The sequence below is a fragment of the Anas acuta genome, chromosome 8 (genome assembly GCF_963932015.1).
Source record: "Anas acuta chromosome 8, bAnaAcu1.1, whole genome shotgun sequence".
Classification (NCBI taxonomy): Eukaryota; Metazoa; Chordata; class Aves; order Anseriformes; family Anatidae; genus Anas; species Anas acuta.
The window spans coordinates 28,040,488-28,066,274 of NC_088986.1; the positions used below are offsets into that span (position 1 = coordinate 28,040,488).

Consider the following 25,787-nt stretch of genomic DNA (forward strand, 5'->3'; position numbering starts at 1 on the left):
CTGTTCTAAAGTGAATACTTGCAGATTCTGAAGTCTTCAATCTGATTACTATTGTTTTAGTCTGCATAAGTAGAAATACTCTACTATAAATATTCACTGAAAACATAATACTTTTGTGAGCAGATTAGGAAATGCAAGAGATAACAACTTATAGCAGCATAGGCTTTATAGCTCTAGGCTCAACATTTCATGTAAGGTTCTAATGAGACTGAGAAACTGCTTTTCTGGGGATATTTCTATTCTTTATCTTCCTGTCATAATCTACTGATAACACTAAAAATGTCCTAATTTTAATTTACCTGGTTCACTAGTTATCACTAGTAAAACATTCTGTTCTGCTCAGTATAGTGCAGGGAGCTTTGTCTACACATGTTCAGAAAACATGTGGCCTAAGCAAAGGGACACAACAAGAAAATGACACTTATTGCTATGCTTCCTTTTTTTGCTCTTTTTCCATGTTTTAATTGCCAGAATTTAAAGTTAACAATAAGTGCTTTATACTTACAGAATTGACAACATTATACTGTCTTTCCCATCCTATTACACCCACTACAATTAAAACACTTCTTCACAAGAATTATTTAGAAAGCAAAGGACATTTATTTATTTATGACCGAATTTAGCACAAGAGCAATTAATGAATTAAGTAAAATATATAAAGAGAATCCCCTCTTCATGGCTGCCTGAACCTAACACATAGCCACAGTTCCTCTGAGCTTTCTGAAGGACATGGAAAGATCTGACTAGGAGAGAAGTGGTATTCAGCACGTGACAGATAAGGTAGAAGAGCAGGAAAAGCAAAGCTGCAGCAAAGGTGTGGGGAAGTATAGTAGAAGAAAAATCTTTTTCACCAGACAAATAGAACACAGGGCAGTTCAAAGAGTCAAGTAGAGGCAAAGCAGAAAAAGAAGGCCAGATTTTTCAGATATGGTATTATCCAATTTCTAATATGTGGAGATTGACAGATTCACCTTCTTCCCCACAGAAGTCAACGGAGCAGTTCCTCAGACGTGTAAGTGTTTTTCTGCAGTGAAGGAAATGAAAAGTAAATTATGTAACAGAAATACTTAAACTCCTCATAGAGAGAAAACTTATACATATCAAGGAAAAATAACCTATTACTAGCCATGATCTTTCTTCCAGTCAATCTTAAATGAGTCTGATAATCTCATAGTATATAAAATGTAAGAGTATTTATCTCTGCTAGTGCTCAAGTTTCTCATGACCTGCTACATTAAAAATAATTAATCTAAGAATGTGTAGGGTTTGAGCTGTTGTTCTCCAAGGTTTGAGACAGACAATATTGCAACAAAACTTTAGAATATCAGTCTATAACACGTTTTGACATTACTCAGTTAAACTGACTGTTGAACAAGGAAAGTGAGCACTGTTTTGTTAGTGACAGAAAATGAACTATTGCATGATGCCCACAAAAATATGAAATATTACACTTCAGCAAATTTATTAGATGTCCTGCTGTGCTCGAGAAAATACCTTACTTTTAACTTCATAAATTCTCATAAAATGACGTCAAATTTTAATCATAACTGACATAAAAAATAAGGACTTAATGATACCACTGCATATAAAAAAGAAGAAATAATAATGAAGAAGACAGTGCGTACTAGTTCTGAAGATCAACAATAAACCTGACAGTACCTCTGGGTTTCCTGACTCATATCAAAGACCTCTTGTTGTTCTGGAAGACACTTGCTTTTTTCACCTTCTTTGTGTTGTTTTAGGAGGCAAATCTGTACCAAAAAAAGCTTGAAACAAAAGGAACAAAAACAAAACCTGGATGCAGGCCTGATCCTTCAAAAGCAGTTGTCTTGGTTTCAGTTAGAACAGAATTAATTTTCTTCCTAGTAGCTGGTGGAATGCTGTGTTTTGGCTTAGGATGAGAAGAGTGCTGATAACACCCCGATGTTTTAATTGTTGCAGAGCAGTGCTTACACCAAGCCAAGGACATCTCAGCCTTTTGCTCTGTCCTGCCAACAGGCAGGCTGGGGGTGCAGCAAGAGCTGGGAGGGGACAGACCCAGGACAGGTGACCCAAACTAGCCAAAGGGGTATTCCATACCATCTGACGTCATGCTAAACAATATATAGGGGTGGCTAGCCGGGGGGAGAGGGCCGGACTGCTCGGGGTTAGGCTGGGCACCAGTCAGCGGGTGGTGAGCAATTGCATTGTGCATCACTTGTTTGTACATACTATTATTACTTACCTATTATCACCATTGTATTATTATTATTATTATTATTATTATTATTATTATTATTATTATTGTTGTTGTTGTTGTTGTTGTTGTTGTTGTTGTTGTTGTTGTTGTTATTTTCCTGTCTTATTAAACTGTCTTTATCTCAACTCACGGGCTTCACTTTCCATTTCTCTCCCCCGTCCCAAAGAGGGAGGGGGGAGGGTGAGCGAACGGCTGCGTGGTGTTTAGCTGCTGGCCGGGTTAAACCACGACAGCAGTGAACAGTTTGGCCACCAAATTTTGAATTCACTTAAGAAGACAGAGACAAGATTTATTTTCTTCAATGTTTTATATAGTTCTACAATGAAACAGAGAGCTAAGACTGACTCTTCTATTGCTACATCATATAAAATAAATGCTGCACTCAAACATCATGGAAAATTTGGATTGAGGAATAATTACAAGCAGAGATATATCCATCTCTGTATTCTGCATGATTTTATTGCCTAATACTTATAGAAACCTCAGACGGATATGTGTCTATGCAAACATTTTCCACAAAAGGTATGGTGGTTAGAGCATGCAAACTTAATGGCTAGACTTTTACATTTGTGGTTAGGTAAAGTCAGACGAATAGCTAGAAAAGAATCATACAGTTTGTGAGTGACAAGCTGCATATCAGCATGGTCCAGAAAAGAAAACAAACACCAACCAACAAACAAACAACAACCGCCAACATAAGAAGAAGAAAGAAAAAGAAGGAGAAGGAGAAGGAGAAGGAGAAGGAGAAGGAGAAGGAGAAGGAGAAGGAGAAGGAGAAGGAGAAGGAGAAGGAGAAGGAGAAGGAGAAGGAGAAGGAGAAGGAGAAGGAGAAGGAGAAGGAGAAGGAGAAGGAGAAGGAGAAGGAGAAGGAGAAGGAGAAGGAGAAAAAATTAATAAGAAAAAGAATAAGAAAAAAAAAAAAGAGGTGGAACAGCCTGTGGAACAGCCAGCATGACCGTTAATTTGCAGCAAGCCACTGGGCATAACGGTGGGAGAACCGATCTTTTGTTTGCTAAAGGACATAAATGGAGTGTGAACCAGGCCACACACTGGTTTGATTAATATCAAAGGCTGGAATAACTGATTGGCTCAGCCCATCTGCTGACCTGGGCTCCACGTTGGCTTTGTCCCAGAGAAAGGTCATATTGCCAGCAAGCAGAGGCACTGCTTGCAGCTGCCTGCCCCAGTGTGCCTGCTCCAGCTTATGGCTATGCGTGCACCTAACAGCCTTGGAAAGAGAACATTTTAACTTGCTCAGGTGCTGGCTTCTTTTGTCTTATTTTTCATTTTCTTCTGTGTTACTGTGATCTGGGAAATGCAGTGCTCTCTTGGTAGCCTTAAGAGCTACCAATGGTATGGCCCCCAGTTATTACATGTAATGCTACTAGAACCCAGTTCATTACGAGAAAAAAGACATCACTCTTCAGTTTGATTGCCATTTATTGTTCACTGGGAACGGAGAGTCACAGGATCTTGAACACCAGGGAATCACAAATGGTGGAAACAGCATACGTACAGACCGATGGGAGAGAAACAAATGCTGATTGAAGTTATAACTTGGCATCAACGTGAATTGCAACAAATGGATCTTCGTCTGTGTTACTGATCTGGAAGTTAGCCGTTCCATCCCCAGAAACATACACCTGCTTTCCAGTACACGCGTTGCCCTCCTTTTGTCCAGAAATAACATCACAGTAGGTACCAGCAGGCAGACCAGTTTGCAAATTGACGTTCATGTACCTGTGTGAAAATCAGTGAATGCCGCTTCTCTGTTGTTTTCAAAAAGGATATTAGCAACTGGGTAAAGGAATTCTGAAGCTGATGCTATTGCATGACTTGGAAAGGCAATGCGATGCAAGGGAGTTACTAAGCCTGACTCTGCTTCTCTCGCTGAACTCCTTTATCAGCCCTCCAGAAATGGGGTGCCACTGTGTGAATCTCGCTCAGGCAGCAGTAGTTGTTCTCATTGGAAGAAAAGGACAGGACAAAATCAAAGCATAAAAGAGCTTCACAACAGGACGCGTGCTGCTAAAGGTAATCCTAATTGTGATGAGCGTTCAATCCATTAGGGTTGAACGGGCTTGGACTGGCCTGGATTGGACAGGCAAGTTTGGATGAGGGAAGTGAGAGAGTGCCTGCTCCGCTCAGAACTACCAAAACTTCAGCTCCTACTGCTTCCATCCTTGGGCACTGCTCTGTCCACAGCCTCAGCCTCTTCTCATGTGAACTCCTATGTGGGTGTACTGGAGGTGACACGGTGTGTGAGGCAGACCACAGGAATGGGATGCTCAAGATGCTAACGAGCAATCTGTACATCTTCAGACGCTCCACTCAGACACCTCAGCCTTGCTTTCCATGTTCTCCATTCACCTGTCAGCGCTCTAGCTCAAGGACATCCCCCCTCCCAACACCTGAGCCCTTTCAGCGTTCCGGCTGGGGAGCTATGCTTCTCCTCGGGGATACAGTCTCTCCCACCAACTTACCAGTCGTCATTATTAAAGACGATGAAGCCTTTATTGCCACGGCCAAAAGCTACTTGATTGCTGCCATTGTCCCACCAGTTTGAGAAAGGCTGGCCGTCTGCCACGTTACGGAAGATAACCATGTTCCTGAAAATGCCAGGAATGGCTGTCACTGGAGTTGCAAGACTCCACAGCCAAGAGGCTCATCATGCAAAAGTCACTGCTTTCACTGCATTTTGCTATAGAGTCTCCTACCTTATTTGGCGCCAGCGATGCTCACAAACCCAGTCGTTGCCACAGGTCGTGTCTGCATTGATTGTAACAGACTTTGTTGATCCATCCGAGTTGCTAGGTGGTCCAATCCAGTCATTGGCATCCTTTTATTGAAAAGAGATATTTGAAAGTTCTTACTGGAAAACACAGAGCAAAAAGCGGGATGGATGGCGCACCTAATTTTCCACCCACCCGATCCAAGATTGGACAGAGAAATCACTTGAGAAGTTTAGCAAACGAGAATCTTGAGCGTTACAAACTTACCTGCCCGTTTACAAAATTTCTCGTCCAACGATAACTTGACATCACACGTGTGAATCCATACGGATGAGCCAACATGAAACCAACAGCCATTTTATAAAGCCTGATGGGTCAAAAGCATAATGAGATGTGGCAAGAGAAAGCGTGCCGGGGAACAAAGAGACAAACAAATCAGCAAGAGGAAGAGGCATCAGCCAGACAACCCCGTATTCCTTACCTGGCGTCCCAGAAGGTGAGAATGGAAGCTCCACCAGCCCCGTGCCCCCGCTGGTTGTCATGGTTATCCACAAAGACCAGGGCTCTGTCAGAAGGCACAAAGCCCCAGCCTTCTCCCCAGTTCCTGGCCAAAAACACAAGGACTTGAACCTACCCCGCCAAGCTGTGCATCCAGCGTATCCTAGGCAAGCTACACCATGGGTGTCCTTACTTTAAGTAGGCCATCTTTTCTCCATCCCACTTGCGGATCACTGTCCCCAGTTTTGCGCCGTATTTGAATTCGGTCACTCGGCCATTTCCAAAGTACTCACTGCCTGTGATCGGCTCACTGCCCAAGTCAATTACCTAGTACAGCAAGCAGAAGGTAATCAACTTCTCTGATCCCACAGAGAGAAAAAATCTACAGCGTCCAGCACCCAGCATTACCTCGTGCTTGAAATCAAGAGAAATGCATTGCCCAGCACGTTTGTTTCTGCTGGGCAGATCAACCAAAAGTTGGTGCAATACATGTTGTAACCATGTGGAAAGATGGGGCTGTAGGGTTGCCCTAAGTTGCCGCCTACCATCTTCTAGTTAGTTGACCATTAGAAATCCCCTCATAGATTTCAAGGTGTCTTGCATTTCTGAAGGGCAGGTATCACTCGCCCGCTGGACTGCAGAGCTCAGCCTTTCCTGGTGTGTAGGAACAGGCCCATGGCATCACTGCCACTCCTCAGGAGGAGGAAGGTAGAAAAGACACATGCACAAAGAGAGGCAGAAAGGAAATTCATGGAGATTACCTCTTGGAAAATGAACGGTTTTGTTCCTGAAGGAAACCATTGAGTATTCAGAGTATTCAGCTTGTCCAGAAATGCTTTGATGTCCCCAGGCCACATATGCTTGGCAGCATCAATCCGGAAGCCTGCTACACCAATATCAATGAGGTAATTCATGTACTCTGCAATTTTTGTGCGTACATAGTCCTTCTCCTGGGCCAGATCAAGAAGACCGCTCAAGCGACAGTCACGGACCTGTGAAAGGAAAAAAAGAGCAAGTTAAAGGAGAAGGAGAAAGGATAAAGGTAAAGGAACACGAAAAGTAGAAAGGAAAGAGGTAAAGTATGGGGGACAAAGGAAAGTAGAAAGGAAAAGGAAAAGGAAAAGGAAAAGGAAAAGGAAAAGGAAAAGGAAAAGGAAAAGGAAAAGGAAAAGGAAAAGGAAAAGGAAAAGGAAAAGGAAAAGGAAAAGGAAAAGGAAAAGGTAAAGGAAAAGGAAGTGGAAGAGGAAGAGGAAGAGGAAGAGGAAAAGAACAAAAGAAATGGGAGAGAGGAGAGAGGAGAGAGGAGAGAGGAAAGAGGAGAGAGGACAAAGGACAAAGGACAAAGGACAAGGTAATGAAGAGCACTGTGGTCTCACTCCATGCAGCAGCTTATAAAGCACTGGTCAATGAAATATCACCTCCCCATCTTGATGTCATCAGCATTCTGGATGGGAATCTGCACAACGTATCATTGCGAAGCTGATGAAGGCTGAGCTGTGAACTTGAGAAAGACCCACCACACATTCCATGTACAATAAGACTACCGCGCGCAGCCAGGGTAGCATCTTGCACTGCTGCCAGTTTTCCAGGAGGCACCTTATCAGGCTCAGCTGAGTTTAGCAGCTGTAAGGAAGAGCTCACTGGTGGAGCTGAGTGCTTTGTGCTCCATCATTTCAGGCGCACAGTCCTGCGCATGCCCACGTGAAACATGTGGGGCATGTTTGTGATTTCTCATTGCCTTCAACACCACAAGTACCTTCCCTGAAGACAAATCTATGACACTCACCACTGTATTCACTGGTCAGGTGGCAAAGCGCTGAATCTGTGGTCACCTACTCCTTTGTGTGGCCTTACAGTAGTGTTTATAGAACATGTTAAAAAAGCATTCACAGTTTTCCCATAGAAATTTACCTGATATATGTCTCCATAATTCTGGATTTCTCCATTTGAGGTGTAACATCTGCCATCATTGAAATCCCAGCCAGAGTACGGCACTGCTGGAAAATTTTCGTTCCCAGCATCGAAATAGCTTCCACAGGTTGAATGGGTGCCTGAGCCACCCGCAGCCCCACACATGTGGTTGACGACAGCATCCACATAAATATAAACCTGGAAACGTAGTGATTGCACTTCAGTATGCTTTGTAGCGCTGGGAAGCAACAGTCAGAGCTTTACCGCATCACTGTTAATTTGACCCTTTTTCCCCTTTCATATTCTTCATTTATGCCTCCTTTGAGGACAGGAGCAGTGACGTCCCTCAGTTGAAACCACACTGCTCACTGTATCAGTTACGTGATTTAAAGGCACTTACTCCAACGTTGTTGCATCTGGTCACCATGTCTCTGAATTCATCTTCATTTCCTGATCGAGTGCAGAGCTTGTAGCTGATGGGCTGGTATCTTTCCCACCAGGGTCTGAATGGGTTAGTAATGACGATATTTTCATTTGGAGGAGAAACCTGCAGATGAGATGACGGACCTCAGTAAGAAAATAGTAGTTCCTGTTTCAAGTTCAAAGTGCAAAACGTGCACCAAGATTAGTCCTGGACTCCCATGAGACACAGCCTTTGCGCCGGACCCGGTCTCTCTCGCTCTCTCTCCCTCTCTGCAGCACAAGCTGGGGTCTGCGAGATGTCCGTCTTGTAGACTGGTAACAAGGAAGTTCTCTTTTGTTCCCATGGGCTGCCCATGTCCAGCCTGGGCCTGCTGTCCAAGGGCACGCACATGGGAGGGCTGAAGCCACAGGAACTACTTTTGTCTGCAATAGAGACATCCTTCGGAAAGCCAAAACTCCACGCTGAGACACTTGCCTCAGTAAAAAGGGAAGAGGAAAACTTAGCCTTCCAAGGGAAGCCCGTCACGGGAAAGCGTGCACCTTTGCAGCTGGTCTGATGGAGAGACACCCTACCCAGGCCGGCAGGATCTCTGGTTGCGCCTAACAGCATTTACTACTTCCATCCCCACGTTCCACACCAAAGTTACTTGGAGCTGGCTGTCTCTGATTCTGGCCTTCTGTGGTTTATTAATCAAATGTTACAAAGCAGTTTCACTACCTACAGGCAGGAAACAATGTACCTGAACTCCTCCAAATCCATTAGGAGCTAAGTAACGTTCACACTCAAGAGCAATATCGGCCCAGCGCCATTCAAAGAGATGTACAATAGATGTCCTCCCAGCCTGAGTGTTGGAGTTGTACTGCGCTCCGCAAAGCCCTACGGCCACGAGGAGAAGGAGAACTTGCATGGTGCTTTCAGCATAAGGCTGTGGTCTCTCCACTGGCCATTTATACTCCTGCAAGATGACAAAGTTCCTATTGCAGCTGACAGATTTCTCAGAGATAAACACTATCAGTTATTGTTTGGGTAGCCATCTGGGTATCACACTTCCGTTTTGTTTTTTCCTGTATTGCCCCACAGCTGAAGATAAAATACCTTTTCACAATGTTTATGGCTTACTATAAATCAGTATGTGCTTAGTATAAACCAGGACATACTCAAGGCAGTTCAGGTACAAAATGTAATGACATTTTCTCTTGGAGTGGGTATGCCTGTTGGTGGACTTCTTCCGTCTCTCACAGTTATTCACTAATTGTCAGGGATTTTCTGGTTTTTGAATTCTCACAGAGTGCTGTTTTATCATTGGCCTGACTCCAGACTACTCATGGTGTGTTGTACTAAGAACTTGACGTTATATATTCATTCCAAATGAGATCCTTATATCATATCAAAAGGAAAAGCAGGAAGGTCTTTGAAAGAGGAAATAGCAGGAAAATCCAGAACAGGCTTAGGCAATGGGTCCATTTGGCTTTCCAATTCATTTTTATGACAGACATCAAAAATTCACCTGCACTATCTCTTTACATCTAATTTTGCATTTCCCTCCTTGACTCGGATATATCGGTGGTCACTTAAAGGAAGGTGAAAGCTTACCCAGGTGCTCTACAGGAATGTACTTGAAACTCTCATCACTTTAAGTCAGGTAGGCCAATATAATAAGGCCAATTTCCAATTACCACTGTGATTCAGCGGTTCAAGTCTCACAATGTGTTGTGTGATGCATCTGCTGTTGACTGAGAGTGGCTGATCTGGTACCCAGGTGTGAGCTGGGATTAATCGTGAGTGCTAGATGCCTCTGAATGCTGATGAATTCATTCATTCTCTGAGACCTATTAGAGTTCCACTTGTCTTATAATGCCTTTCTTTTCATGTTCCAGAGCTCCCGTTGAGGGTCCACGTGTCACGCCTGGGCTAATTTCTGATACATTATCTTTGTTTATATGACTGGAAAGAATACAGTCCCAAATTTGGGTGCACTGCACATACTGATTTATAGTAAGCCATAAACATTGTGAAAAGGTATTTTATCTTCAGCTGTGGGGCAATACAGGAAAAAACAAAACGGAAGTGTGATACCCAGATGGCTACCCAAACAATAACTGATAGTGTTTATCTCTGAGAAATCTGTCAGCTGCAAAAGGAACTTTGTCATCTTGCAGGAGTATAAATGGCCAGTGGAGAGACCACAGTCTTATGCTGAAAGCACCATGCAAGTTCTCCTTCTCCTCGCGGCCGTAGGGCTTTGCGGAGCGCAGTACAACTCCAACACTCAGGCTGGGAGGACATCTATTGTACATCTCTTTGAATGGCGCTGGGCTGATATTGCTCTTGAGTGTGAACGCTACTTAGCTCCTAATGGATTTGGAGGAGTTCAGGTACCTTGTTTCCTGCCTGTAGGTAGTGAAACTGCTTTGTAACATTTGATTAATAAACCACAGAAGGCCAGAATCAGAGACAGCCAGCTCCAAGTAACTTTGGTGTGGAACGTGGGGATGGAAGTAGTAAATGCTGTTAGGCGCAACCAGAGATCCTGCCGGCCTGGGTAGGGTGTCTCTCCATCAGACCAGCTGCAAAGGTGCACGCTTTCCCGTGACGGGCTTCCCTTGGAAGGCTAAGTTTTCCTCTTCCCTTTTTACTGAGGCAAGTGTCTCAGCGTGGAGTTTTGGCTTTCCGAAGGATGTCTCTATTGCAGACAAAAGTAGTTCCTGTGGCTTCAGCCCTCCCATGTGCGTGCCCTTGGACAGCAGGCCCAGGCTGGACATGGGCAGCCCATGGGAACAAAAGAGAACTTCCTTGTTACCAGTCTACAAGACGGACATCTCGCAGACCCCAGCTTGTGCTGCAGAGAGGGAGAGAGAGCGAGAGAGACCGGGTCCGGCGCAAAGGCTGTGTCTCATGGGAGTCCAGGACTAATCTTGGTGCACGTTTTGCACTTTGAACTTGAAACAGGAACTACTATTTTCTTACTGAGGTCCGTCATCTCATCTGCAGGTTTCTCCTCCAAATGAAAATATCGTCATTACTAACCCATTCAGACCCTGGTGGGAAAGATACCAGCCCATCAGCTACAAGCTCTGCACTCGATCAGGAAATGAAGATGAATTCAGAGACATGGTGACCAGATGCAACAACGTTGGAGTAAGTGCCTTTAAATCACGTAACTGATACAGTGAGCAGTGTGGTTTCAACTGAGGGACGTCACTGCTCCTGTCCTCAAAGGAGGCATAAATGAAGAATATGAAAGGGGAAAAAGGGTCAAATTAACAGTGATGCGGTAAAGCTCTGACTGTTGCTTCCCAGCGCTACAAAGCATACTGAAGTGCAATCACTACGTTTCCAGGTTTATATTTATGTGGATGCTGTCGTCAACCACATGTGTGGGGCTGCGGGTGGCTCAGGCACCCATTCAACCTGTGGAAGCTATTTCGATGCTGGGAACGAAAATTTTCCAGCAGTGCCGTACTCTGGCTGGGATTTCAATGATGGCAGATGTTACACCTCAAATGGAGAAATCCAGAATTATGGAGACATATATCAGGTAAATTTCTATGGGAAAACTGTGAATGCTTTTTTAACATGTTCTATAAACACTACTGTAAGGCCACACAAAGGAGTAGGTGACCACAGATTCAGCGCTTTGCCACCTGACCAGTGAATACAGTGGTGAGTGTCATAGATTTGTCTTCAGGGAAGGTACTTGTGGTGTTGAAGGCAATGAGAAATCACAAACATGCCCCACATGTTTCACGTGGGCATGCGCAGGACTGTGCGCCTGAAATGATGGAGCACAAAGCACTCAGCTCCACCAGTGAGCTCTTCCTTACAGCTGCTAAACTCAGCTGAGCCTGATAAGGTGCCTCCTGGAAAACTGGCAGCAGTTCAAGATGCTACCCTGGCTGCGCGCGGTAGTCTTATTGTACATGGAATGTGTGGTGGGTCTTTCTCAAGTTCACAGCTCAGCCTTCATCAGCTTCGCAATGATACGTTGTGCAGATTCCCATCCAGAATGCTGATGACATCAAGATGGGGAGGTGATATTTCATTGACCAGTGCTTTATAAGCTGCTGCATGGAGTGAGACCACAGTGCTCTTCATTACCTTGTCCTTTGTCCTTTGTCCTTTGTCCTCTCTCCTCTTTCCTCTCTCCTCTCTCCTCTCTCCTCTCTCCCATTTCTTTTGTTCTTTTCCTCTTCCTCTTCCTCTTCCTCTTCCTCTTCCACTTCCTTTTCCTTTACCTTTTCCTTTTCCTTTTCCTTTTCCTTTTCCTTTTCCTTTTCCTTTTCCTTTTCCTTTTCCTTTTCCTTTTCCTTTTCCTTTTCCTTTTCCTTTTCCTTTTCCTTTTCCTTTTCCTTTCTACTTTCCTTTGTCCCCCATACTTTACCTCTTTCCTTTCTACTTTTCGTGTTCCTTTACCTTTATCCTTTCTCCTTCTCCTTTAACTTGCTCTTTTTTTCCTTTCACAGGTCCGTGACTGTCGCTTGAGCGGTCTTCTTGATCTGGCCCAGGAGAAGGACTATGTACGCACAAAAATTGCAGAGTACATGAATTACCTCATTGATATTGGTGTAGCAGGCTTCCGGATTGATGCTGCCAAGCATATGTGGCCTGGGGACATCAAAGCATTTCTGGACAAGCTCAATACTCTGAATACTCAATGGTTTCCTTCAGGAACAAAACCGTTCATTTTCCAAGAGGTAATCTCCATGAATTTCCTTTCTGCCTCTCTTTGTGCATGTGTCTTTTCTACCTTCCTCCTCCTGAGGAGTGGCAGTGATGCCATGGGCCTGTTCCTACACACCAGGAAAGGCTGAGCTCTGCAGTCCAGCGGGCGAGTGATACCTGCCCTTCAGAAATGCAAGACACCTTGAAATCTATGAGGGGATTTCTAATGGTCAACTAACTAGAAGATGGTAGGCGGCAACTTAGGGCAACCCTACAGCCCCATCTTTCCACATGGTTACAACATGTATTGCACCAACTTTTGGTTGATCTGCCCAGCAGAAACAAACGTGCTGGGCAATGCATTTCTCTTGATTTCAAGCACGAGGTAATGCTGGGTGCTGGACGCTGTAGATTTTTTCTCTCTGTGGGATCAGAGAAGTTGATTACCTTCTGCTTGCTGTACTAGGTAATTGACTTGGGCAGTGAGCCGATCACAGGCAGTGAGTACTTTGGAAATGGCCGAGTGACCGAATTCAAATATGGCGCAAAACTGGGGACAGTGATCCGCAAGTGGGATGGAGAAAAGATGGCCTACTTAAAGTAAGGACACCCATGGTGTAGCTTGCCTAGGATACGCTGGATGCGCAGCTTGGCGGGGTAGGTTCAAGTCCTTGTGTTTTTGGCCAGGAACTGGGGAGAAGGCTGGGGCTTTGTGCCTTCTGACAGAGCCCTGGTCTTTGTGGATAACCATGACAACCAGCGGGGGCACGGGGCTGGTGGAGCTTCCATTCTCACCTTCTGGGATGCCAGGTAAGGAATACGGGGTTGTCTGGCTGATGCCTCTTCCTCTTGCTGATTTGTTTGTCTCTTTGTTCCCCGGCACGCTTTCTCTTGCCACATCTCATTATGCTTTTGACCCATCAGGCTTTATAAAATGGCTGTTGGTTTCATGTTGGCTCATCCATATGGATTCACACGTGTGATGTCAAGTTATCGTTGGACGAGAAATTTTGTAAACGGGCAGGTAAGTTTGTAACGCTCAAGATTCTCGTTTGCTAAACTTCTCAAGTGATTTCTCTGTCCAATCTTGGATCGGGTGGGTGGAAAATTAGGTGCGCCATCCATCCCGCTTTTTGCTCTGTGTTTTCCAGTAAGAACTTTCAAATATCTCTTTTCAATAAAAGGATGCCAATGACTGGATTGGACCACCTAGCAACTCGGATGGATCAACAAAGTCTGTTACAATCAATGCAGACACGACCTGTGGCAACGACTGGGTTTGTGAGCATCGCTGGCGCCAAATAAGGTAGGAGACTCTATAGCAAAATGCAGTGAAAGCAGTGACTTTTGCATGATGAGCCTCTTGGCTGTGGAGTCTTGCAACTCCAGTGACAGCCATTCCTGGCATTTTCAGGAACATGGTTATCTTCCGTAACGTGGCAGACGGCCAGCCTTTCTCAAACTGGTGGGACAATGGCAGCAATCAAGTAGCTTTTGGCCGTGGCAATAAAGGCTTCATCGTCTTTAATAATGACGACTGGTAAGTTGGTGGGAGAGACTGTATCCCCGAGGAGAAGCATAGCTCCCCAGCCGGAACGCTGAAAGGGCTCAGGTGTTGGGAGGGGGGATGTCCTTGAGCTAGAGCGCTGACAGGTGAATGGAGAACATGGAAAGCAAGGCTGAGGTGTCTGAGTGGAGCGTCTGAAGATGTACAGATTGCTCGTTAGCATCTTGAGCATCCCATTCCTGTGGTCTGCCTCACATACAGTGTCATCTCCAGTACACCCACATAGGAGTTCACATGAGAAGAGGCTGAGGCTGTGGACAGAGCAGTGCCCAAGGATGGAAGCAGTAGGAGCTGAAGTTTTGGTAGTTCTGAGCGGAGCAGGCACTCTCTCACTTCCCTCATCCAAACTTGCCTGTCCAATCCAGGCCAGTCCAAGCCCGTTCAACCCTAATGGATTGAACGCTCATCACAATTAGGATTACCTTTAGCAGCACGCGTCCTGTTGTGAAGCTCTTTTATGCTTTGATTTTGTCCTGTCCTTTTCTTCCAATGAGAACAACTACTGCTGCCTGAGCGAGATTCACACAGTGGCACCCCATTTCTGGAGGGCTGATAAAGGAGTTCAGTGAGAGAAGCAGAGTCAGGCTTAGTAACTCCCTTGCATCGCATTGCCTTTCCAAGTCATGCAATAGCATCAGCTTCAGAATTCCTTTACCCAGTTGCTAATATCCTTTTTGAAAACAACAGAGAAGCGGCATTCACTGATTTTCACACAGGTACATGAACGTCAATTTGCAAACTGGTCTGCCTGCTGGTACCTACTGTGATGTTATTTCTGGACAAAAGGAGGGCAACGCGTGTACTGGAAAGCAGGTGTATGTTTCTGGGGATGGAACGGCTAACTTCCAGATCAGTAACACAGACGAAGATCCATTTGTTGCAATTCACGTTGATGCCAAGTTATAACTTCAATCAGAATTTGTTTCTCTCCCATCGGTCAGTACGTATGCTGTTTCCACCATTTGTGATTCCCTGGTGTTCAAGATCCTGTGACTCTCCGTTCCCAGTGAACAATAAATGGCAATCAAACTGAAGAGTGATGTCTTTTTTCCCGTACTGAACTGGGTTCTAGTAGCATTACATGTAATAACTGGGGGCCATACCATTGGTAGCTCTTAAGGCTACCAAGAGAGCACTGCATTTCCCAGATCACAGTAACACAGAAGAAAATGAAAAATAAGACAAAAGAAGCCAGCACCTGAGCAAGTTAAAATGTTCTCTTTCCAAGGCTGATAGGTGCACGCATAGCCATAAGCTGGAGCAGGCACATTGGGGCAGGCAGCTGCAAGCAGTGCCTCTGCTTGCTGGCAATATGACCTTTCTCTGGGGCAAAGCCAACGTGGAGCCCAGGTCAGCAGATGGGCTGAGCCAATCAGTTATTCCAGCCTTTGACATCAGTCAAGCCAGTGTGTGGCCTGCTTCACACTACGTTTATGTCTTTAACAAACAAAAGATCAGTTCTCCCACTGTTATCCCCAGTGGCTTCCGGCAATTTAACAGTCATGCTGGCTGTTCCACCTCTTTATTTATTTGCTTTTGCTTTTGCTTTTGTTTTTTTTTATGTTATTTTTGATGTTGGTTTGCTCTTTAGTGTTTTTTTTCATGCTTATGTTAACGTGCAGTCTGTCACTCACAAAGTGTGTGATTCTCTGCTTGCTATTAGATTAAACTTCCCTAACTCCAAATGTAAACATCTAGCCATTAAGATTGCATGCTCTAACCACCATACCTTTTGTGGAAAATGATTGAAATGACACACATCCACCTGAGGTTTCTGTAAGCATTAGGCAATAAAGGCATTTAGAATACAGAGAGGGATATATCCCTGCTTGTAATCATTCCTCAATCCAAATGTTCCATGATGTTTGAGTGCAGCATTTATTTTATGTGATGTAGCAATTGAAGAGTCAGTCTTTGCTGTCTGTTTCATTCTAGAACGTCAAAGAAAAAAAATCTTGTCACTGTCTTCTTAAGTGAATTCAAAATTTGGTTGCCAAACTGTTCACTGCTTTTGAAAGATCAGGCCTGCACCCAGTCCCTGGAAAGGTGTTGGAACAACTTGTTCTGGATGCTATCTCCAAGCAATTCAAAGAGAAGAATGTTATTTGGAGTAGTCAGCACGGATTCACGAAGGGGAAACCGTGCTCGACCAACCTTGTTGCCTTCTATAATGGCATCACCAGCTGGGTAGATAGGGGGAGAGCAGTGGATGTGATCTACCTTGACTTTAGCAAGGCTTTCCATACTGTCTCCCATGACATCCTGCTAGCAAAGCTAAGAAAGTGTGGCATAGAGGAGTGGACAGTAAGGTGGGTTGAGAACTGGCTGACTGGCCGAGCTCAGAGGGTGGTGATCGGTGGCGCAGAGTCCGGCTGGAGACCCGTGAGTAGCGGTGTTCCCCAGGGGTCGGTGCTGGGTCCGGTCTTGCTCAACATCTTCATCGATGACCTTGATGAGGGAATAGTGTCTGCCCTCAGCAAGTACGCCAATGACACAAAGCTGGGAGGAGTGGCTGACGCGCCAGAAGGCTGTGCTGCCATTCAGCAAGACCTGGACAGGTTGGAGAGATGGACAGGAAGAAACCAAGTGAGGTTTAATAAGAGCAAGTGCAGGGTCCTGCACCTGGGAAGGAACAACCGCACGTATCAATACAGGCTGGGGGGCGACCTGCTGGAGAGGAGCTCTGAGGAGAAGGACGTCCTGGTGGACGACAGGTTGACCATGAGCCAGCAGTGTGCTCTGGTGGCCAAGAGGGCCAATGGGATCCTGGTGTGCATGAAAAGGAGCGTGGCCAGCAGGTAATGGGAGGTGATCCTCCCCCTCTACTCTGCCCTGGTCAAGCCTCACCTGGAGTACTGTGTCCAGTTCTGGGCTCCCCAGTACAAAAAAAAAGACAGGGATCTCCTGGAAAGAGTCCAGCGGAGCCCACAAAGATGATACAGGGCCTGGAGCATCTTCTCTATGAGGAAAGGCTGAGACACCTGGGTCTGTTCAGCATGGAGAAGAGAAGACTGAGGGGATCTCATCAATGTGTATAAATGCCTGAGGTGGGGGAGACAGAAGGATTTGGCCAACCTTTTTCAATGGTTTGTGGGGATAGGACAAGGAGCAATGGTCACAAGACAGAGCACAGGCAGTTCCGCACCAACATCGGAATGAACTTCTTCATGGTGAGGGTGACGGAGCGCTGGAACAGGCTGCCCAGGGAGGTTGTGGGGTCTCCTTCTCTGGAGATATTCAAGGCCCATCTGGACGCCTACCTGGGAAGCCTGCTCTAAGGAACCTGCTTTGGCAGCGTGGTTGGACCCGATGATCTTTTGAGGTCCCTTCCAACCCCTACGATTCAGTGATTCAGTGATTCTGTGACCCAGCGTTTGTGTTTGTTCCTTTTGTTTCAAGCTCTTTTTGGTACATATTTGCTTCCTAAAACAATACAAAGAAGGTGAAAAAAGCAAGTGTCTTCCTGAACAACAACAGGTCTTTGAGATGAGTCAGGAAACCTAGAGGTACTGTCAAGTTTATTGTTGATCTTCAGGTTTATTGTTGATCTTCAAAAACAGTTAGCACTGTTTTCTTCATTGTTATTTCTTCTGCTTTATATGCAGTGGTACCGTTAAGTCTTCATGCAAACTAATGCTCGTGCCGGCTGTTCCAAAGGTAAAAGAGAAATGTAGGTCTTTCTCAGGCATACTCAACTTAGACCTTGTGAACCAGTTGAAAGGCAGAAATCCTATTTGCATGTGTCAATATACAGTATTAATTCCAGTGGTACGTGCAGTGCTGAGGCCGAGTCTTTAATTTCTACATCACGTAAAATAAATGCCGCAGTCCAACAGGATGGAAGATTTGGATTCAGACATGATCACAAGCCAAGACATATCCATCTGACAGATGATGCCAAGCTGGGGAGATGTGTCTATCTGCCAGAGGGTAGGAAGGCCCTGCAGCGGGACCTGTACAGCTTGGATTGATGGGCAGAGGCCAAGGGGATAATGTTCAAGACGGCTAAGTGCTGGCTCCTGCCCTCTGGCCACAACAACTCCATGCAGCGCCACAGGCTTGGGGCCGAGTGGCTGGAAAGCAATTATTATTATAAGAGGATATGGGGGTGTTGGTCAACGCTCACCTGAGCACGAGCCAGCAGTGTGCCCAGGTGGCCCAGAAGGCCGATGGTGTCCTGTCTTGTATCAGGAATAGTGTAGCCAGCAGGACCGGGGAGGTGATCGCTCCCTGTACTCTGCTTTGGCAAGGCCGCACCTCGACTACTGTGTTCAGTTTTGGGACCCTTAGTACAAGAAGGACACCAAGGCCCTGGAGCTGGTCCAGAGAAGGGCTACAAAGTTGGCGAAGTGTCTGGAACACAAGTCTTATGAGGAGTGGCTGAGAGAACTGGGGTTGTTTAGTCTAGAGAAGAGGAGGTTCAGTGCAGGCCTTACTGCTCCCTACAGCGACCCCAGAGGAAGGTGTGGGGAGCTGGGGGCCGGCCTCCTCTCGCACATTACTAGCGACAAGAGGGGATGGCCTCAAGTTGCACCAGGGGTGGTTCAAGTTGGAAATTAGGAGACATTTCTTCTCAGAAAGAGCAGTTAGGCACTGGAATGGGTTTCCAGGGAAGTGGTGGAGTCACCGTCCCCGGGGGTGTTCAAGGAAGGATTGGGCTTGGTGCATAGGGACATGGTTTAGTGGGTGACCCTAGTGGTAGGGGGATGCTTGAACAAGATGATCTGGGAGGCCTTTCCAACCTTAATGATCCTGTGATTCCACGATCTCTGCATTCTGCATGCCTTTGTTGCCTGTTATTTATAGACACCTCAGGTGGATGTAGGTCATTTCAATCATTTTCCACAAAAGGTACGGTGGTTAGAGCTTGCAGTCTTTATGGCTGGGCTTTTACATTTGGGGTTAGGTAATGTCTGTCCAATACTTTGCAGAGAACCATCCAGTTTCTGAGTGATAGACCTGAATGTCAACATGGGCCAGAACCAAAACTAAACAACAGTCAAGCAACCAACCAACCAAAACCAAAATCAACCAACCAAAACAAACAAACAAAAAACTTTACAACAACCTAGTTCAGCATGGAGACGAGCATACGCTCTGCTCCACTCTCTGTCAGGATATCCATTGCAAACCTGTCTTTTGCCCCTGGGATCAGGCCAGGCAGCACTCCTGCCCTGTTGAAAGAAGCTGGCTCCCCATTCCAGTTGCTGCTTGACTGCCCGGAGCCTGTTGCTTGCAGTGAGGGATAGCACAGGACAGCCCAGATGGCAGTGAAAGATTTTGGTCAAGCCACATCTTCACAGACAGCAAATGACTTAGCGTTATTTGCTTGGAAGAAAACAGTTGTCTTACTCATGAGATATGTTATGAACAAATTATCGATGGTCTCCATTTCCAGAGAACGCTTCCTTGCAAATGGATAACCTGTTCACTTGTAACACTCGTGTTGATCAGAATAAACTTGGGATTGCTTGGGATAGCGCCTTAAGTCCTACTAACGGTATTGCCCACGGTTTTGACGTGATAATGCTACTACGACCCAATTCATTAGGAAGAAAGACATCACTCTTCAGTTTGATTGCCATTTATTGTTCACTGGGAACGGAGAGTCACAGGATCTTGAACACCAGGGAATCACAAATGGGGGAAACAGCATACGTACAGACCGACAGGAGAGAAACAAATTCTGATTGAAGTTATAACTTGGCATTAACATGAATTGCAACAAATGGATCTTCATCAGTGTTACTGATCTGGAAGTTAGCCGTTCCATCCCCAGAAACATACACCTTCTTTCCAGTACACGCGTTGCCCTCCTTTTGTCCAGAAATAACATCACAGTAGGTACCAGCAGGCAGACCAGTTTGCAAATTGACGTTCATGTACCTGTGTGAAAATCAGTGAATGCCGCTTCTCTGTTGTTTTCAAAAGGGATATTAGCAACTGGGTAAAGGAATGCTGAAGCTGATGCTATTGCATGACTTGGAAAGGCAATGCGATGCACGGGAGTTACTGAGCCTGACCCTGCTTCTCTCCCTGCACTCCTTTTCCAGAACTGGGGAGGCCACTGTGTGAATCTCGCTCAGGCTGTAGGAGTTGTTCTCATTGGAAGAAAAGGACAGGACAAAATCAAAGCATAAAAGAGCTTCACAACAGGACGCGTGCTGCTAAAGGTAATCCTAATTGTGATGAGCGTTCAATCCATTAGGGTTGAACGGGCTTGGACTGGCCTGGATTGGACAGGCAAGTTTGGATGAGGGAAGTGAGAGAGTGCCTGCTCCGCTCAGAACTACCAAAACTTCAGCTCCTACTGCTTCCATCCTTGGGCACTGCTCTGTCCACAGCCTCAGCCTCTTCTCATGTGAACTCCTATGTGGGTGTACTGGAGGTGACACGGTGTGTGAGGCAGACCACAGGAATGGGATGCTCAAGATGCTAACGAGCAATCTGTACATCTTCAGACGCTCCACTCAGACACCTCAGCCTTGCTTTCCATGTTCTCCATTCACCTGTCAGCGCTCTAGCTCAAGGACATCCCCCCTCCCAACACCTGAGCCCTTTCAGCGTTCCGGCTGGGGAGCTATGCTTCTCCTCGGGGATACAGTCTCTCCCACCAACTTACCAGTCGTCATTATTAAAGACGATGAAGCCTTTATTGCCACGGCCAAAAGCTACTTGATTGCTGCCATTGTCCCACCAGTTTGAGAAAGGCTGGCCGTCTGCCACGTTACGGAAGATAACCATGTTCCTGAAAATGCCAGGAATGGCTGTCACTGGAGTTGCAAGAGCTCCACAGCCAAGAGGCTCATCATGCAAAAGTCACTGCTTTTACTGCGTTTTGCTCCACAGTCTCCTACCTTATTTGGCGCCAGCGATGCTCACAAACCCAGTCGTTGCCACAGGTCGTGTCTGCATTGATTGTAACAGACTTTGTTGATCCATCCGAGTTGCTAGGTGGTCCAATCCAGTCATTGGCATCCTTTTATTGAAAAGAGATATTTGAAAGTTCTTACTGGAAAACACAGAGCAAAAAGCGGGATGGATGGCGCACCTAATTTCCACCCACCCGATCCAAGATTGGACAGAGAAATCACTTGAGAAGTTTAGCAAACGAGAATCTTGAGCGTTACAAACTTACCTTCCCATTTACAAAATTTCTTGTCCAACGATAACTTGACATCACACGTGTGAATCCATACGGATGAGCCAACATGAAACCAACAGCCATTTTATAAAGCCTGATGGGCCAAAAGCATAATGAGATGTGGCAAGAGAAAGCGTGCCGGGGAACAAAGAGACAAACAAATCAGCAAGAGGAAGAGGCATCAGCCAGACAACCCCGCATTCCTTACCTGGCGTCCCAGAAGGTGAGAATGGAAGCTCCACCAGCCCCGTGCCCCCGCTGGTTGTCATGGTTATCCACAAAGACCAGGGCTCTGTCAGAAGGTGCAAAGCCCCAGCCTTCTCCCCAGTTCCTGGCCAAAAACACAAGGACTTGAATCTACCCTGCCAAGCTGTGCATCCAGCGTATCCTAGGTAAGCTGTACGATGGGTGCCCTTACTTTAAGTAGGCCATCTTTTCTCCATTCCACTTGCGGATCACTGTCCCCAGTTTTGCGCCATATTTGAATTCGGTCACTCGGCCATTTCCATAGTACTGACTGCCTGTGATTGGCTCGCCACCCAAGTCAATTACCTAGTACAGCAAGCAGAAGGTAATCATTCCGGACCCACATAGACAAAATTGCTGCATTCAGGCAGCAACTTTACCTCATCCTTTAGCTTGAGAGAAATGCATTACCCAGCACGTCCGTTTCTGCTGGGCAGATCAACCAAAAGTTGGTACAATACATGTTGTAACCATGTGGGAAGATGGGGCTGTAGAGTTGCCCTAAGTTGCCGCCTACCATCTCCTAGTTAGTTGACCATTAGAAATCCCCACATAGATTTCAAGGTGTCTTGCATTTCTGAAGGGCAGGTATCACTCGCCCGCTGGACTGCGGAGCTCAGCCTTTCCTGGTGTGTAGGAACAGGCCCATGGCATCACTGCCACTCCTCAGGAGGAGGAAGGTAGAAAAGACACATGCACAAAGAGAGGCAGAAAGGAAATTCATGGAGATTACCTCTTGGTAAATGAACGGTTTTGTTCCTGAAGGAAACCATCGAGTATTCAGAGTATTCAGCTTGTCCAGAAATGCTTTGATATCCCCAGGCCACATATGCTTGGCAGCATCAAGCCGGAAGCCTGCTACACCAATATCAATGAGGTAATTCATGTACTCTGCAACTTTTGAGCGTACATAGTCCTTCTCCAGGGCCAGATCAAGAAGACCAACCAAGCGACAGTCACGGACCTGTGAAAGGAAAAAAGAGCAATGTAAAGGAAAAGTGAAAGTGGAATGGAAAAGGGAAAGCAAAAGCATATTCACAAAAAAAAGGAAGAGAAAATGGAAAAGAAAAATAAGAAATGGGAAAAAAAAAAAAAAAAAGGACAAAGGAGAAAGGAAAAGTAAAAGCAAAAGCAAAAATAAAAAGGAAAGGGAAAGAAAAAGGAAAAATTGAAGGACCAATGACAAAGGAAATTAAAAAAGAGAAAGGAGAAAGTGAAAGTAATGAAGAGCACTGTGGTCTCACTCCATGAAGCAGCTTATAAAGCAGTGGTCAGTAAAATATCACCTCCCCATCTTGATGTCATCAGCATTCTGGATGGGAATCTGCACAGCGTATCATTGCGAAGCAGATTAAGGCTGAGCTGTGAACTTGAGAAAGACCCGCCACACATTCCATGTACAAAAAGACTACCGCGCGCAGCCAGGGTAGCATCTTGAACTGCTGCCAGTTTTCCAGGAGGCACCTTATCAGGCTCAGCTGAGTTTAGCAGCTGTAAGGAAGAGCTCACTGGTGGAGCTGAGTGCTTTGTGCTCCATCAGTTCAGGCGCACAGTCCTGCGCATGCTCACGTGAAACATGTGGGGCAGGTCTGTGATTTCTCAGTGCCTACAATACTGTGCACCACGAGTACCTTCCCTGAAGATAAATCTATGACACTCACCACTGTATTCACTGGTCAGGTGGCGAAGTGCTGAATCTGTGGTCACCTACTCCTTTGTGTGGCCTTACAGTAGTGTTTATAGAACATGTTAAAAAAGCATTCACAGTTTTCCCATAGAAATTTACCTGATATATGTCTCCATAATTCTGGATTTCTCCATTTGAGGTGTGACATTTGCCATCATTGAAATCCCAGCCAGAGTACGGCACTGCTGGAAAATTTTCGTTCCCAGCATCGAAATAGCTTCCACAGGTTGAATGGGTGCCTGAGCCACCTGCAGACCCACACATGTGGTTTACGACAGCATCCACATAAATATAAACCTGGAAACGTAGAGATTGCACTTCAGTATGCTTTGAGGTGCTGGTGAGCAACAGTTAGAGCTTTACCGCATCACTGTTAATTTGACCCTTTTTCCCCTTTCATATTCTTCATTTATGCCTCCTTTGAGGACAGGAGCAGTGACGTCCCTCAGTTGAAACCACACTGCTCACTGTATCAGTTACGTGATTTAAAGGCACTTACTCCAACGTTGTTGCATCTGGTCACCATGTCTCTGAATTCATCTTCATTTCCTGATCGAGTGCAGAGCTTGTAGCTGATGGGCTGGTATCTTTCCCACCAGGGTCTGAATGGGTTAGTAATGACGATATTTTCATTTGGAGGAGAAACCTGCAGATGAGATGACGGACCTCAGTAAGAAAATAGTAGTTCCTGTTTCAAGTTCAAAGTGCAAAACGTGCACCAAGATTAGTCCTGGACTCCCATGAGACACAGCCTTTGCGCCGGACCCGGTCTCTCTCGCTCTCTCTCCCTCTCTGCAGCACAAGCTGGGGTCTGCGAGATGTCCGTCTTGTAGACTGGTAACAAGGAAGTTCTCTTTTGTTCCCATGGGCTGCCCATGTCCAGCCTGGGCCTGCTGTCCAAGGGCACGCACATGGGAGGGCTGAAGCCACAGGAACTACTTTTGTCTGCAATAGAGACATCCTTCGGAAAGCCAAAACTCCACGCTGAGACACTTGCCTCAGTAAAAAGGGAAGAGGAAAACTTAGCCTTCCAAGGGAAGCCCGTCACGGGAAAGCGTGCACCTTTGCAGCTGGTCTGATGGAGAGACACCCTACCCAGGCCGGCAGGATCTCTGGTTGCGCCTAACAGCATTTACTACTTCCATCCCCACGTTCCACACCAAAATTACTTGGAGCTGGCTGTCTCTGATTCTGGCCTTCTGTGGTTTATTAATCAAATGTTACAAAGCAGTTTCACTACCTACAGGCAGGAAACAACGTACCTGAACTCCTCCAAATCCATTAGGAGCTAAGTAGCGTTCACACTCAAGAGCAATATCGGCCCAGCGCCATTCAAAGAGATGTACAATAGATGTCCTCCCAGCCTGAGTGTTGGAGTTGTACTGCGCTCCGCAAAGCCCTACGGCCGCGAGGAGAAGGAGAACTTGCATGGTGCTTTCAGCATAAGGCTGTGGTCTCTCCACTGGCCATTTATACTCCTGCAAGATGACAAAGTTCCTTTTGCAGCTGACAGATTTCTCAGAGATAAACACTATCAGTTATTGTTTGGGTAGTGAGTGGATATCACTCTTCCATTTTGTTTTTCTCCCGAATTGCCCCACAGCTGAAGATAAAATACCTTTTCACAATGTTTATGCCTTATCATAAACCAAGCCATCTGTTTGCTGTACACCCAAATTTGGGACTGTATTCTTTCCAGTCATATAAACAAAGATAATGTATCAGAAGTTAGCCCAGGCGTGACACGTGGACCCTCAACGGGAGCTCTGGAACATGAAAAGAAAGGCATTATAAGACAAGTGGAACTCTAATAGGTCTCAGAGAATGAATGAATTCATCAGCATTCAGAGGCATCTAGCACTCACGATTAATCCCAGCTCACATCTGGGTACCAGATCAGCCACTCTCAGTCAACAGCAGATGCATCACACAACACATTGTGAGGCTTGAGCAGCTGAATAACATACCTTTAGCTTAATACAAGTCTTGTGGGAACGGTGCTTTAAAATTTGACCATGCATTGGCTTGGTCTTGGTAATAATGACAATCAATAGGTTTGTTCTTACTATCCTCATAATCACAATTTGTAATCACTTCAAATGATGCTTTCTGTTAGAGAGTAGACAAGGTCGTGTGCAGCTCGTGCATATTTTTGGAAGAATGAATTGAGTCCTTTTACTTATGATGTTAGAATCCTTATTCCCTCTTGCTCCCATTTGGAACAGTTTGTCTTCTACTGTGACAGTACTGAAGATAGAAACCAATGAACCAAAGTTCCCACCAATCAATGTGACATTGCTGTTAGTTAAAATAAAGGCGGTTTACTATTTTAGTGTTTTGTTTTGTTTTGTTTTGTTTTTGTAGTTTAAAAAGACCTCTCCTAAGTTCTATAATAGGAAAATGAACAGGTGGGCAAACAGGACCTGCTTTTGCATTTCATCCTTGAACACAAATTCTGCGAAAGACAAGAATGTATCTGACACATATGGAATGTCATGGCTAGTTTAGAAAGGACATAATCGAGGCAGTTCAGGTACAAAGTGTAATGACATTTTCTCTTGGAGTGGGTATGCCTGTTGGTGGACTTCTTGCGTTTCTCACAGTTATTTACTAATTGTCAGGGATTTTCTGGTTTTTGAATTCTCACAGAGTGCTGTTTTATCATCGGCCTGACTCC

The 25,787-nt window shown here is 45.6% G+C and overlaps 3 protein-coding genes across 3 annotated transcripts; 1 reads left to right on the forward strand and 2 right to left on the reverse strand.

Moving 5' to 3' along the window:
- Positions 1 to 3,734: 3,734 nt before the first annotated feature.
- On the reverse strand, positions 3,735 to 8,726 carry LOC137860065 (pancreatic alpha-amylase-like). The gene is made up of 10 exons (XM_068689857.1): positions 8,544 to 8,726; positions 7,781 to 7,927; positions 7,381 to 7,578; positions 6,231 to 6,461; positions 5,663 to 5,796; positions 5,453 to 5,575; positions 5,239 to 5,338; positions 4,957 to 5,078; positions 4,723 to 4,848; positions 3,735 to 3,979 (listed from the first exon to the last, which is right to left on the reverse strand). The coding sequence occupies exons 1-10, from the start codon at positions 8,709 to 8,711 to the stop codon at positions 3,790 to 3,792; spliced, it is 1,539 nt and encodes a 512-aa protein (XP_068545958.1). The 5' UTR covers positions 8,712 to 8,726; the 3' UTR covers positions 3,735 to 3,789.
- A 1,270-nt stretch (positions 8,727 to 9,996) lies between these two features.
- LOC137860509 (pancreatic alpha-amylase-like) lies at positions 9,997 to 14,991 on the forward strand. The gene is made up of 9 exons (XM_068690804.1): positions 9,997 to 10,179; positions 10,796 to 10,942; positions 11,145 to 11,342; positions 12,933 to 13,066; positions 13,154 to 13,276; positions 13,391 to 13,490; positions 13,651 to 13,772; positions 13,881 to 14,006; positions 14,750 to 14,991. The coding sequence occupies exons 1-9, from the start codon at positions 10,012 to 10,014 to the stop codon at positions 14,937 to 14,939; spliced, it is 1,308 nt and encodes a 435-aa protein (XP_068546905.1). The 5' UTR covers positions 9,997 to 10,011; the 3' UTR covers positions 14,940 to 14,991.
- A 4,610-nt stretch (positions 14,992 to 19,601) lies between these two features.
- LOC137860483 (pancreatic alpha-amylase) lies at positions 19,602 to 24,555 on the reverse strand. Its single transcript, XM_068690780.1, has 10 exons — positions 24,373 to 24,555; positions 23,610 to 23,756; positions 23,210 to 23,407; positions 22,157 to 22,387; positions 21,596 to 21,729; positions 21,386 to 21,508; positions 21,172 to 21,271; positions 20,891 to 21,012; positions 20,656 to 20,781; positions 19,602 to 19,919 (listed from the first exon to the last, which is right to left on the reverse strand). The coding sequence occupies exons 1-10, from the start codon at positions 24,538 to 24,540 to the stop codon at positions 19,730 to 19,732; spliced, it is 1,539 nt and encodes a 512-aa protein (XP_068546881.1). The 5' UTR covers positions 24,541 to 24,555; the 3' UTR covers positions 19,602 to 19,729.
- Positions 24,556 to 25,787: the final 1,232 nt, after the last annotated feature.